The 15,478-nt window shown below is 34.9% G+C and overlaps 2 protein-coding genes across 3 annotated transcripts in view; both read left to right on the top strand.

Moving 5' to 3' along the window:
- Positions 1 to 15,478, top strand: part of RABGAP1L (RAB GTPase activating protein 1 like) — a 737,668-nt gene that overhangs the window by 262,190 nt on the left and 460,000 nt on the right. The window lies entirely within an intron of this gene.
- Positions 5,168 to 8,900, top strand: GPR52 (G protein-coupled receptor 52). The gene has a single exon (XM_005890824.3). The coding sequence runs from the start codon at positions 6,078 to 6,080 to the stop codon at positions 7,161 to 7,163; it is 1,086 nt and encodes a 361-aa protein (XP_005890886.1). The 5' UTR covers positions 5,168 to 6,077; the 3' UTR covers positions 7,164 to 8,900.

The following is a 15,478-nucleotide window of genomic DNA, read 5'->3' as shown; positions in this document are numbered from 1 at the left end:
GACTGTATATGGTTTCTTCCAAAGCACAGTGGTTTGAAAAAAGCCCCTATAGCCCATGGGGTTGCAAAGCATCGGACTCGACTGAACAACTTTAATAAATAAATAAATGAATAATATTGCCCTTAATTTGAATATATTAGATTTTATATATATATATATAATATATAATTATATATATTAGGATTATATATATATATCTGAATTAACTAAAAAGAAAGAAAACTATGATGTCATAATCAGCAGCAGGTACAAATATCCTGTGGCAAGTAGGGAACATAGCAAATACGTGTGGGTTGAGGAAAGGGTGGAGAGGGGGCAGGTAGAGCCAGTTTGGTGGTGGTGCTGCTGGTTTAATCACTAAGTCATGTCCAACTCTTGTGACCCAATGGGCTCAGGCTCTCCAGGCTCCTCCGTTTATAGGAGTTTCCAGGAAAGAATACTGGAATGGGTTGCCATTTCCTTCTCTAGGAGCCTAATTAGCTAATCCCAATAGAAAAGAGAAGTTAGATTGAATAGTATACAGAGATCAGATTTTGTAGGACCTGTTAGAATTGTATACTAAGGGCTGTATGAAATGGCTGAAGCATTTCAGTGAGCATGGTGCCATCTAGTTTGCATTTTGAAAAGAATATTCTGTCTGTTTTGCCCATAGTGGTTTGAAAAGAGGCCACCAACCACTCGGGAAGACCACATTGAAAGCCTCTGTAGTAGTCCACACACACGATGATGGCTAGCTGGCTTAGGGTAGTGACGGTGAGGTGGAGAAAAGTTAATAGGTGGGGAGGAATAGTTGAAGAAATAAGTAAATTCTGAGTCCATACACCTTTTTGTATCTTTTAAAAATAAGCTTAAAAACACTTTACATTATCTTCTGTTTTTTTTTTCCTCCCACAGTATTGGTTTTGCATTTCTCCTTGATAATCATTGCCTATTGTTTATGCTGTTTACCACCAGTGGCTAATGGTTCTCTCTTCTTTTGCTGTTTAACCCCGATTGAGTAGTTGCTTAGATGTCTAATGAAATATTGATTCATATTTGAATTTTATATGTACAAAGGTTGAACATATAAAACATATATAAGGTATGAATGAAAAATTAAACATCTGTGATGTATCATCTCAAGAAGTTCTAACTTATAGTTGTTAGAAATAATTCTGAAGTAATCCCAAATAATGATTCATAAGTTGAAAGGAGAGGGGGGTGGTTGATAATGACTAATAAGAATGGCAGTAATAAAACATCTAATGACCCTTAAAATGAAGAGAATTATGCATAATATAAAAACAGAGTGCTTTATGTAATGAGCTGTGTAAATATATGCTATTAGTGCTGTTGTTATTAGAGCTTCACTTTATAAATTAGTTTCTCTTATAATCAGTTCAGAAAAAAAGAACAGAAGGGAAAGAAAGTGAGGGGCTAGTAGTAAGAGTCAGTCTCAGAAAAGAAGAAAATTACCTTGTCAGAACTCCTGAAGCTGATTTTTTGAAGTTGGTAGAAGAAAAGAAGGAAGCTTGGTGGGTCAAATCTATTGCTCCTTGAACTCTCCCTCCCATATTATCATATACCTTTGAATGCATGTACAACTAGGGATTATTTGTATTTTTCTTAGATGTAAGTCTCTACCAGTGATTATTTGTTGGAAATAAATGGGTCAAAGTGATCTAGTATTTGAATATCTGTAAGTGACATTTTGGTCATTTCTCTGATTTTTTAAAAATATTATGATTCAAAACTTGAAAAATAATGTATAGTGTATACTTTTAAAATGATTTTTTAAAGATTTTTTTTAGATGAAGCCACTTTAATAATTAGTAATATTTTATTTCTCAGTGTTTTTGTCAGAAACCTTCATATTTAACTCTTTATGTGGAATGTAGGACCTGTCTACAGTCATGAATATTTATCATCTATAATTTTTATTTTGAATATTTATTATTATTGTGAAAGAAAGTTTTAGTTAAGCCAAATCTTGTTTGCTTTTCATGGTTTTATGTGTCCCTAAAAGTCAAAATGCTTCCCTGTAAAATAGAACTTTTCTAGCTTTTATATTAATTTCTCATTTAAATGCTTTCTTCTGCAATCAACCTCTGTGCTTTTTCAGTCTTTTAACCTTCTTGAGGCTTTCAGTGACTAGGTCAGCGATCTCTCTTGGTAAATGTCACATTGCACTTGAAAGTACGTGGGTTATTTTCAAATAGCTTTTGATATTGGTTTCTAACATAATTCCACAGAGATAACAGAACAGACTTTGTATAATTGCAGTACCTTTAGACCATGAAATTTTTGCACCTTGTTTTATGTCCCTAGATATGTTCTGGTGTCTTCTGGTTTATCGTCAATGGGAACTTTTTTACCTTGCTATTGTATGAAAATTGTATATATCTTAATTATGTTGAATAGGTTCATACTGCTTTTCAGATCTACTATATACTTCTGCTTTCTAATTTCTTCTGTTAATTTTTGATAGTTTGATATTGAAATGCCAATTAAAAATTTAATTTATCTACTTAAAAATAGTTGTAATATAGAGTAGAACTGTATGTGACTTTTTTCTGTATTTTCCAAGTCTCTGGTAAATGTGTTGTCATACTTTCATAATTTAAAAATATTTACAAAATTTACTTTCAAATCTTAGTATGGTACTCTTTCTAAGATTGTTATTCTAACTTATTTTATAAATTTTTCTGGTAATGAGAAATGTGGTTTCTTAATTTCACCTAACCTCATGAAGATTTTAGCAATGATACGGTCTTCCTGAAAGTTAGTTAAAAATTAAGGAAAAAATAGGGTCCTGTGGTTTAGAAATAATTTTTTAAATCTGAAAATAATTGTTCTTAGACATTTTATTAATAGCTGCTCTAAGTGGAAAACAAAGAGAATGAGGGAGGGGTTCATCAAAATGGTTTTAAGAATGACAATTTTGACCTGTTTCCTTCCTAGTTTCATGACTGTTAGTAAGCAAATTATACTTACTTTCTCTAGGTACCCACTCTCTTCCTTTGGAAGATGATAATGATGGGTATCTACTTCATATGGATTTAGTATTTTTACTGAGAAAAAAATGTAAAGCATATAGCATAATGTTTGGCACATAGAATATGCTCTAAATGTTGGTTATCCGTTTTCATCTTAAATTTCCTGATTCAATTCTGAAATAATGTATAAATTAATTCTAAATCACTTTTAAGAAAGTTGCTGACCCTATAAGAAATATTTTTAAAGTTGGGAATGTTTGTCTATAGTAAGTCAAAATAAGTGGAAATGGTTTTAAATATCTATTATGTAAATGAGCTTATAAATTAGCTTTCCTCTTACTTGGGTATGAGTAGCTCAAGAAATATATGAAAAAGTTCTTTGACTCTTTAATTCTTTTTTCTATTAGGATAAAAAGTGAACTAAGCAGTCATTCTGTTTATTTCTAATGTCTACTTTTCTGAGGTAATATTTGACCTTAAATAGTCCAGCTAGTAGATTTTAGTATAGAGGTATTAGTTCCAATGCTTTGTACAGTTAAATACGTCAGATTCAGCAGTTTAGTGTGGGTGTGGCAGAGGTTGGAAAGATTATAAAGTAACTTCTATTAATCAAAATATAATATATTTAGAGAATAAAAATAGTTGCTCTGTCACTTGAGTTCATGAAGACTTAGATGATTTTTAATAATTAATAAGTTTTTTCTGCCAATGAGCATTAGATTACTGCTGACTTTTTAGTGTCATAGTACCTTGTGGTAGTTTCTCTACAGGGTTTAAAGGTGCATCCTAGGGTCTTTTTCCTGTCCTGCTCATAGAAAATAATCTTTATACATGTTATAAGGACAATACCTCTAGACATTCATACATGTCATTAATATGTTATAAGCGTCGGTCAGTTCCATTGTCTTCTTTTGTCAATCTTGATCGGAGCTTGCCGAGTTTAAGTCTATAAGCCTGCATGTGCCTGGCAACTGTTACCTAGTGACAGTTTCAGCTGCAGTGGCCATTGGCTGTGCTGTTGACTGGGGCAGGAGGACCGAGTCACCTTTCTGATGGTGAGTTCTTCTGCATCAGCTCAGGGTGAGGAGGAGGAGGAGCAGGGCTTCGGCTCAGGTGCAGGCAGTGAGAGATTGTGAAGAATATACTGACAGCATCTCGGTAACTGCATCACAGTAAATTGGACTTCTGAATCAAGCAGCCCAGCCTAGCAGCTGATAAAGAGTGAATGTAGGTGAGAAGCATTGTTTTATTCCTGTAACAAGAAAACTATTTTGTGATAAGTGAAACTAGGAATGTACAAGGAGGAATATCCTGTGGATATTATTATGAAAGAAGAAAGACTTCCCTGGATGACCTGATGGTGCACAAGAAAATAACTTTGAGAAGAATGCTTTCTATTAAGCTCCTGCATTGTTCCTGAAGGAAATGTTTTTATTTCTAATGCATGGTATTTCTTCAAAAGGTATGATAACAAAGACTGACAGGAGAGTCTCTGAAATGCCTGTACTTTAAAAAAGACTTTTGACAAATGCTAACCTGATATCAGAATGACCTTGGAAGCCTTTTGGATGGATTCTATCCTGCCAATCTTTCAGTATTTCAAACTCTAGGATTTAAACTCATCTCGATGCTTTAGAAGTATTTTAAAACAAGAACATCTTATAACCTACCTAATGGCCCCTGTACTAATTGAGCACTTGCTCAAAATAGAGTACAGAAATAGAAGAGACATTTTCTTAACATATGGCTGCTATAGAACTGCAAATATAACAGACAAGGTAATATTTTACTTTGAAAAGATTTAGTCGAAATAATGATTTAATGTATTAATCATTTAAAGAAAACAGAAAAGATACAGCAATATAGACTATAAAGCCTACTAGAAATACCTAAATAATAAATAATGGTAGCATTTCTAGTCAGAAGTTCAGAGCATATAGGAAAGTTTCTATTGTCTAAATTTTATATATATTTACATATATTTGTGAGAGAGAGATGTGGTTGCAAAGGTGAGAATTAACTTTGAGCTATATATTTTACGATCATGCTCCATTATAAGGAAGGTGGCGTATCAGATAATGAAGGTTATTTTCGGTTGTTGATGCTGAATTAATAGCAAAAATGATTTTGCTTTCCTTTTGAAAAGGAAAAGATATAAATTACAGTCCTGGTGGTAGCATCATTAACTGTAATGGACTAAAACTGTTTTCATCTGAATGCTTAAAAAATGCATGCAGAATTAAAACTTTCAGAAGTTTGTTTTTCTATTTTTTCAGTGTTGACCCATTGTGTATTATCTTCCTTATTGGAAGGATGCTTTTTTCTTCCTCTCATGAGAGTTATAGGGCAGTCTGGAGTCTGTTACCTCTCTTCTGCTCCTTTGTGCCCCAATAGAGATGAATCTTTTAGAATTAATCTTGTTGGAGAAGGGGATTCTTAGCTTTTGAGATAAAAGAGAGAGAAATGGATCATAAAGTTGACCCACCAGTATCAAACCCTGAACTGAACCTAAAGACACTATTTAGCCCAATGAACTTTTTCTTAGCTTTCCAACCAAATTTGTGATTTTAATTAAGTTCTAAAATTTGAATCCATTTCTCCTGACAGATGAAACAGGAAGCCTGAGACTATTTAGGACTTTTTTTTTCTTCCTCGTTCTTCCTAGTTGATCCCTAAGAAACTACCTTTCTGAAGAGAACTAATGGCCCACAGGAGCTTTTCTTTCCTTGGCAATTGCTTTTTTCCTTTTACAGATTTAATTTTTCATAGTGCAAGATATCATTAAGAAGTTCATTTTCTCTAGAAGTGCCTTGTGTCTGCAAAAAGTTGTTTGAAAGCATCGGAGGAAGCTAATTGGTGACCTGTTTTTCACCTCCTTTCTAGCTTATTCCTCTTCCTCCCCCCCCAAAGCTGAGGTGTGTTACTGCTGCACCGAGGCTGATGAAGAGACTTGAGTACTCCCCGGGATGCTCAGCTGTGACAGAAGCACTGCCACTGTCTGCCGAAGCTGACGCTGAGACACTCCTGGGCAGAGTTTAGCAGATGCTAGGCAGGGCACCTGCTTGCTGTAGCTAGGGCTGCAGGTCCTTTTAATTCCAAGCCATGAATGATTCCAGGTGGACTGAATGGAGGATCCTGAACACGAGCAGTGGCATTTTGAATGTGTCTGAACGTCACTCCTGCCCACTTGGATTTGGCCACTACAGTGCGGTGGATGTATGCATCTTCGAGACAATTGTCATTGTCTTGCTGACATTTCTCATCATTGCTGGGAATTTAACGGTCATCTTTGTTTTTCACTGTGCTCCACTTTTACACCACTATACGACCAGCTATTTCATTCAAACAATGGCATATGCTGATCTTTTTGTTGGAGTTAGCTGCTTGGTTCCTACTCTCTCACTTCTCCACTACTCCACAGGTATCCACGAGTCACTGACTTGCCAGGTTTTTGGATATATCATCTCAGTACTGAAAAGTGTTTCTATGGCATGTCTTGCTTGCATCAGTGTGGATCGCTATCTTGCCATCACCAAGCCTCTGTCCTACAATCAACTGGTCACCCCATGTCGCCTGAGAATTTGCATTATTTTAATCTGGATCTACTCTTGCCTAATTTTCTTGCCTTCCTTTTTTGGCTGGGGGAAACCTGGTTACCACGGTGACATTTTTGAATGGTGTGCCACCTCTTGGCTCACCAGTGCCTATTTTACCGGCTTTATTGTTTGTTTACTTTATGCCCCTGCTGCCTTGGTTGTCTGCTTCACTTACTTCCACATTTTCAAAATTTGCCGGCAGCACACCAAAGAGATAAATGACCGGAGGGCCCGATTCCCGAGCCATGAAGCGGCTGCCTCTGGAGACGCCGGGCATAGCCCTGATCGTCGCTACGCCATGGTTTTGTTCCGGATAACCAGTGTGTTTTACATGCTGTGGCTCCCTTATATCATCTACTTTCTTCTAGAAAGCTCCCGGGTCTTGGACAATCCAACACTGTCCTTCCTAACCACCTGGCTGGCTATAAGTAATAGTTTTTGTAACTGTGTTATATACAGCCTCTCCAACAGTGTTTTCCGGCTAGGCCTCCGAAGACTGTCTGAGACAATGTGTACATCTTGTATGTGTGTCAAGGATAAGGAAGCACGAGACCCCAAACCTAGGAAACGGGCTAATTCCTGCTCCATTTGAAGAAAACTCCACAGTAAATCACATGTAATCTGACAGTAGTTTTGGATTGTATCCTTGCTTCATCTGGAAATTTGCCACTAGAGAAATATTTACTTGAATAGTTGACTATGAGAGGAAGGGACTAAACGTTTCTTTTTTTTTTTTCTTTTTCCTGGAAAAAAAAAAAAAAACCTAAATATATATAGAGGGTAATCTCATGAGATAATTGTGGTGTGTGAGTATAAATATGCAGTACTAGGAAAAGTGAAGCTCTGAGGATGGAAAAGTACCTCAGATCTTCCACAGGGCATGAGCGAAGCCCCTGGCGTTCTGTCTCTCTCTCTCTTTCTGACTGGACTCTCTCCTCTGTCTCTGCCTCTCATTCTCTTTCTCTCTGTCTCTCTCACTCTCTTCTGTGTTTGTGGAATTACTTACATAAATTGCCCTTTATAGAAAAATGCTACATATTTTATATGTGGTAAAGTATAACCTTTTGCATCAAAGTGTACTTCTAAACTCACTAATCTGCAGTCCCTAAAAGGTCCCTCCATGGAGGATGCATAGCAAGCATTATATTTTATTACCTGCCACACAACCCTTTTGCTTGTGTTTTTATATCCGTAGCACAAATTTCTGCAGTGAAGAAACAGTTTTTTCGTTTGTTTGTTTCTTCTGGGTAAATGTATGCTCCCTCCGCCTTTCTAACAGCCTGCTATTATTTTTCCTCCATTTTTCTTTATCTGCATCCTTTGGTACCTTAAGCCAGAAGTGTCTTAGCTAATGAAAGAATCTATTATATAAAAGTCATAATGTTGAATGGCTTATTCCTTCTAAAAAAGTATTCTATATATTGTTTAAGATATTGTGTTAAGTATTTTTTAATGGGTTTGGGAAACATTTTTATTTAGTTGCTTTTGAAATAATACATGTGCCCAAAGTGGTGTCCTTTCTCGGGGGGCCTATAATTAAGCTTTGTTTTTCTTTAAGATAATTCACAATGCAAATGCAGAGGACTCACTCAGAAGTGGGATATTGCTCTTAAAGCTACTTGGTGTGTTCCACCTTTTTTTTTAAAGAGTAAAATATTAGCCTTTTTATGTTAGGTCTGCAAAGCTTACTGTTGTGGTCCACTAAAATTTGTATGATAATGCATTTGCACATACTATATTTTTTACAACAAAGAACATGTAAATTACATTATGTGATCTGTGCCTAATGTCTTCTTAGCACACTATATAGATCACTGTTGCTTAAATCGTCAACATTGGACACAAATATATAAAAACGTCTTTTAATAGAAAAATACTTTTGTTAGTTGTTAATTAGGTGTTTCTATTAGACCAAGCTTTATTCCTAGAGATGCTGAGAATAAAGCATACTTAATTATCAAATAACAGGTAAGAACTGTCAATATTTTCTTTTGTAATGATCTGTTTTCCCATTCAGAGATTAAATTAATTTTTTGTGTGCTATATGGAGTTGTGTAATAAATTGTCAGGGGTTTAGATGTAGCAAAATGGCATTTGAGAAATTAATAGTGAAGCAGGTGTAAGTGCTAAAACATCTAAATCTTACTTTTTTTTTTTTACCTTAAGTTTCCTGTCAGATATTTTAAAATTTATATCAAACTACTGAGTATTCTCAGCATTTTTGATTATTTTATGAAATGCATATAGTGAAATGTGCCTATGACTCTTCAAATTGGAAGCCAACAATGTTTGCACACTGGTGGTTTGACTTAAGAGGTCCTTTAGTAAAAGAAATGTCATTGTTTTATTGAGGTTGTTCTGAACCCCTGTATATTTTTAAACATGTAAGAAAGGTTTAAAATAAAGAATAAAACAGTATTCTACATATTGAAAATCAGACTTTGCTTCAGTTGCTTCAGTTTAATAAAACATTTAGAATAAGAGGTTACTGTTGGGAAATCAAAAATTTATTTCACATTTTTGTGGTTTGGGTTGTTTACATTGATTCTCATTCCGTTTGCCAGTGACATCTTGGATAAGTTGAAATGTGCCTTTGAGTTCAGACCAGTTTAAGGAAAATAAAGTTTGAGGAAACATAATACTAACTTTCAAGTTGAGTGATATAAATAGAACCTTCAACATTGTGCGTGTTATTTGGGAATCAGATGTTGATTCCTTTAGTTTGGTATGTAAGTATAGTTAGAAAAGACTTCATACATCCTTTGTAATGAAAACCTGAGGCTGTGTTTATGGCATTTTTTCTTTTTTGCTTTTCCTCATGCTAGTTAATAATTATATGCCAGGCACAGTGAAGTTTTACGTATGTGATAACTTTTAATTCTCACTGCAACCCTTGGAGATAGCTACTGTTTTTATCCCCATACTAAAGATGGGAAAGCCAAAGAAAAGCGATTTATCCAAGGTTCAGTGGTCAGTGGTAGAGGTTCGTCCACACTCACATAACCATTTTGCTACCCTGCCTTTTCCCCCCACAGCCTTCAAATTTTGTACCTCTGTCTTTACCTTTTCCCTGCAAAGCTTGTTTGAGTTTTTTATTTTTTTCCCCTCACCTAAATCTTTGCTTCAGTTCTTTCCTTGTGATATCTTTTTCCTTGATCTTAAAACTCTCTTTTATTAAAATAGCAATCTGATAAGCCCACACTTAGTGCTTTAGTCTTTAATCAAACTGAAACCCTGGCGCATGACAGTCCCTTGATAGTCCTTTTGTTCATTTCTGTTAAGTTTTCATTGCATATCTTTTCCAAGTCTCTATAAATTTTTTAGTGATTTTTTTGAAGACAAAGGGTGGAGAAGGAAATCTTTGTTATAGGCTGAAAGGAAAGCCTCTAGAAGGCAAGTCCTTGGTTTAGATTCTTCACTTATTTTAAAGTTTTGTGGGCAATGCCAGGATAAGCCACTTAACTTCCTTTTGACTTAATATGTGTTTTGTTATAAGATAATATTTATTTTGAAACTATTCTGCCTTTTTAAGGTGAATATGTTTTAAGAATGGAAAGCATAACCATCATTCTTACCACTATACTGTATTCTGTGGTAATTATCCAATTTGGTTATAGATGGCAGCCAAACAATAATGCTGTAGTCTATTTCTAAATGTTCTGTTACCTGTGGAGTTGTTTCTAAAGTTATATAATGTCATAAGGCTTTGTAACCTATGAGTTTGTGAAGCCTGGACTGAAACCCTAGCCCTCATAAGCTGTTTAGCCCTAGGTAAGATACTAAATGTTCCAAGTCTTCAGTTTTCTCATCTGGATCAGAAAGATCCAGAGACTTGTACCTTCCTAGTAGGCTGGATTTAAAGATTAAATGAGATAAAGTGTTCGAATTGTGGTAGCTGCTGTTTTATTGTCTTTGTGGCTGCCATATTTATTGCTATCACAAGTTAAAGATTACTGATTCTGATAAGGAAGTTGTATTTTATAACACTTTAGAGTTATATAAAATGACTTTTTTTTTTTTTGCCAAATCTGTTAAACTTGAATTTGGCCTAAACCCGGGCTTCCCTCATAGCTCAGGTGGTAAAGAATCTGCCTGCAGTGCAGGAGACCTGGGTTTGATTCCTGGGTTGGGAAGATCCCCTGGAGAAGGAAATGGCAACCCACTCCAGTTTTCTTGCCTGAAGAATCCCATGGACAGAGGAACCTGGCTGCTTCAGTCGATGGGGTCACAAGAGTCGGACATGACTTAGCGACTAAACCACCAGATTTTTTTAAATGTAGAAAGCTTCCTTAATTTCTGAAAGCTCTTTTCCCAGAAATAGTTGTTCATGAAGACATCATTGGAGATGAAAGGTATCCAGCAAGCAGACGATGAAACGAGACAGGATGACTCTGAGATTAACCTACATCCCTGGTGGCTTAGCTGGTAAAGAATCTGCCTACAATGCGGGAGATCTGAGTTTGATCCCTGGGTTGGAAAGATCTCCTGGAGAAGGAAATGGCAACCTGCTGCAGTATTCTTGCCTGGAGAATTACACTGACAGGGAGCCTGGTGGGCTACAGTCCATAGGGTTGCAAAAGAGTTGGACACGACTGAGCGACTAACACTTTATTGAATATAGTAAATACAAAAATTATATTAGTTATATATTTAAAACAACATCCTTAAACATTTTTCTTTCATCAGATTGGCAGTAGTAGGAAAGCATTGTTGAGTACCTTGCCATTTGTCTTTGCATTTTAGTTTTCCTTGTGTACTAACTTGGAATTTAAGGTATTTTGTCATAAACGTATTACCTGGAAGAAACAAAGATTATAAGTAGAGTTGCTCTCTTTATATCATTTATTATATAAAATTAGAAATGAAGTTGTTGCCTTAAATGACTTTCCTCTGTCTCTCCCTACCCTGGAAGGTAATCATTAGATGTGAAAACGATATAAATGTGTGATAAGCAGAGGAAATTAAGATGTGGGGAATTTGCTTGTGTAATGTGCTGAGCATAGCATCCTTCTGTCCAGGAAGGACCATCACAGTGCACAGGAGCCTTTGTTACTGAGTTGATGCTCTGTTCTGATGTGTAGGGTCCAACAGTTGCTCCTTTCCCTGAGTAAAACTTTAAGATTAGGAAGGATGTGTAGAAAGTTGTAAATCAACAACCAAGTGTGTGGACATTGAGGAAAAATGATTTGAAGAGAAAAAATAATCCTCCTTTCAGTGTTTCTTATAAACGTAAGTTTTTTTTTTTTTATTAATAGTAAATTTATTAATATTGTTCATTAGTAATAGGTCAGAGGAGAAAAGCAACATAATTGTTCCTGCAGATGCTATAAAATTATTCAACAAAATTTAATATCTATTCCTCAGGAAAGTCTTCTTAGAAAATAAGCAAGGGAGGAAATTTCCTTAACACTTCAGTGAATAACAAAATCTAGAGGCAGCAGTTTTATCCAGTGCTAGTTTTGCTCTATAATTTAAAATATTTTACATTTATTTAATAGTGTAACAATTCTTTAAAAATATTAAAAGTGATGTGATTAGGTTTTCCTTCTTTATTAATACTGTTTAAAAATTTTTTATAGTGAACCTTTACTTCTTTTATAATTGGAAAAATTGTCTTGTTAAGTGTGCTGTTTAAAAACTATTTTGATGTTTCACAGTAGATTTGTTGATTTTACAGGTAACATTAGCAAATTTTGTATCAATACAATTTTCATTTAAAGAGTTTATGTAGTTTCTGACTTGTATAATATTTGTTATTACATGTAAAATTTTCAGAGACATTTGATGCCTTTCTTTGATATTAGATGTTCTTTATATAATTTTGCTTCAGCATAATCATTTTTAAGTGTTATTTGCTGAATCTAAAATGTATCTCTGTTACCTACCACATTTTTTTAATGCACCATTTAAAAAAAATGCACCATTAATACATTTTAAAATGCATTTTTCACATCTTTAAATAACAGAAGGATGACCTTGCATTAGGGAAGTGGAGTCCAGCTTATGTGTTAGCTGCCTATTTCACAGATAGGCAAGATTCTGTTTTTTAGCACCCCCATCCCCAAAGATCATATCTGTAACTTTTTAATGATAACTTTTATTTTATTTTCACATACGATTCCCTATTATGGTGAAGAAAATCAGAGTAATAAATTCAGCTGGAGATGGTTATGTCTGATGGGTGTTTAAGGCATATATGATATCAATATCTTCACTGTCATAAATGGGATCAAATTAATTTTGGAGATTGTAAAATTTCAAAATATGCAGGTGATAAGTATCAAGAAGCAACATAAAGTATAGAGATAGAATTTATTGGATGGAATTTTTTCCTTAAATTCTGAAATTTCCCCAAATGCTCCTTTATGCAAAATAAATCACGTTTCTCTTTGAGTTTAGAAATCTGACTCCAATTTTATTTTATGTTTTCTACTTAAGCAAGTGGAAATGATGTTGATGCTGGTTAAAACTACTCAAATATACTCTATAAATTCAAAGTGATGACATTATTTTCAGTGGAAGGCCCACACATTAAAAAAAATCAAGGACAAAGTTATATAGTCTGTTCTTTAAAATTCAAAATGTGTCTTTGAATGCAGTGCAGACTGTAGCAAGAAATGACCTGTGCATTTGTCTGAGGTTATGCCTGACAGGAGCAAGTGTTCATGCATATACTCTGTGTAACATACAGTTTTAAAACATTTACTTATATTCCTAATAAAGTCTGAAGTTTAAAATAGGTATTTTTAGAGTATACATTTTATAATAATAAATAGCTCCTTCACAATTATTTCATTAACTCCTCCACAGGTTTTGTAATTAAAAATGGTATTTGTAAAATTGGTACTATAAATGATAGGTTTTGCCAAGGTTAAAAGATAATTTGTGAACAATAGGTTAAAAAAATCATAAAGTTCTTGTTTTAATATTTTAACAAGTTAAATTGTATTTGGATTTTTCTTGTGATTATTTTGGCAAGAAAAAGTTTCAAAATTTTGTCTTTAGAATTCCTTGCCAATTGCAAATTATAATTTCTTATTTGTAAGAAAACAACTTCTGTGTAATGTATATGTAGGTTTTTGTGAAATGTTCTTGCCATAAATTAGATTTTCAAATTTAAGGAAAATTACAAATAAATATGCATTTAACTTCTTGCACTCCAAGATCTCAAAAGATTACTGGATTTTTAGGTATATTTACTTGGAGATAACTGTGGAAAAGTACATTTTGAAGATTTATGTTTAGAATATATTATTATTAAATGGGTCTTGTAATGGCTTCTGTTATTTCAGTCATCAGCACGACTTATCAGCTCTATCTTCTCAGTTTCTATATGTGATTTAATACTTAAAATTGAACAAAAAATTTAAATTTATTAGAGGGCTATACCTTGATATACATTTATAGATTTTGAAGTCCAGAACATTTTGTGGTAGCATTTATTTATGGGACAAGATAAAAAGGTGTGTGCATGTGGATATATGTGTATTTGTTATAATGCTTAAAAATCATGTTCAACTCTTTTGCAACCCCATGGACCGTAGCCCACCAGACTCCTCTGTCCATGGGAATCCCAGGTGAGAATACTGGAGTGGGTTGCCATTACCTTCTCCAGGGGATCTTCCTGATCCAGGGATCAAAACCCATGTCTCCTGCATTGGAAGGCAGATTCTTTACCACTGAGCCACCAGGGAAGCACCTGTTACAGGCTGAGAAAAAATCCCTCTGCTTTCAATTTGCAGTCATTGCAGAGTGTTTACTTTTGCTATAGTTAAAGGTACACATATTTTTTAAATAGAAAACTTATTAGGATTTGAGGTAACATTCTTTGTTGAGATTACCAGTGATGTCTTAGTTTGGGAATGTTAATATGGGATATATTCAAATGATTCTGTGTGCATAGAGGAGATTGGAGACAAGTACTTGCCTCTCCTGTCATATGTGTTAAGAAATTAAGTTTTGAGAAAGCTTAAAATGCTTTTGAACATGTATAATGCCCTTGGCATTATGAATTAAATGTATTCTAAAAGCTCCTGTGAGTAAACCCTATCTCATTTTACATGTAGAAATCTGAGATAAGATTTTTAAGTGACCCTCACAAGATCACGTAGCCAGACAAAGATAGTACTGACCGTATACCTTGTGCAGCAACGTTTTTGCCTGTGATAAAGTTCTTGAATAATGTATTTATGGATGGCTGGTCATTAAGGGATCTGACCCTTTTTCATTGAGTAGAAAATGAGGACTGACTTAGTTAATACAGGAAAAATTCCATATGAAGTTTTAATTGTATATTGAAGGTGGGATTTTGAGGTCATGGAAAATTTTAATGAGATGTATTCTCAGCACTGCTAATTTCTTAAAGAAATTTCTTATCCATAGAGGGTCATAAAATTTACCTATCTTTTTAAAAAACACAACAGTTTAAAAACATCTGCTGAATTTATTGAGAGATATGTAAACTGAATTGAGCAGTGTTCAGAGAAGGCAATGGCACCCCACTCCAGTACTCCTGCCTGGAAAATCCCATGGACGGAGGAGCCTGGAAGGCTGCGGTCCACGGGGTCGCTGAGGGTTGGACATGACTGAGCAACTTCACTTTCACTTTTCACTTTCATGCATTGGAGAAGGAAATGGCAACCCACTCCAGTGTTCTTGCCTGGAGAATCCCAGGGATGGGGGAGCCTGGTGGGCTGCCGTCTATGGGGTCACACAGAGTCGGACACGACTGAAGTGACTTAGCAGCAGCAGCAGCAGCAGTTATATATTTAAAAACTATAACCTTAATGATGATGATGTTGTTCAGTCACCAGATCATGTCCAACTTTTTGTGACTCCATGGACTGCAGTACGTCAGGCTTCCCTGTACTTCATTATCTCCTGGAGTTTGTTCAAACTCACATCCAT

The sequence above is a fragment of the Bos mutus genome, chromosome 16, assembly GCF_027580195.1.
Source record: "Bos mutus isolate GX-2022 chromosome 16, NWIPB_WYAK_1.1, whole genome shotgun sequence".
Classification (NCBI taxonomy): Eukaryota; Metazoa; Chordata; class Mammalia; order Artiodactyla; family Bovidae; genus Bos; species Bos mutus.
The sequence above is the reverse complement of the archived record's forward strand: the minus strand, read 5'-3'. Positions and strand labels throughout refer to the sequence as shown.

Coding starts and splice junctions, on each gene's coding strand:
- GPR52 (XM_005890824.3), top strand. CDS start 6,078: ATGAATGATTCCAGGTGGACTGAATGGAGGATCCTGAACACGAGCAGT.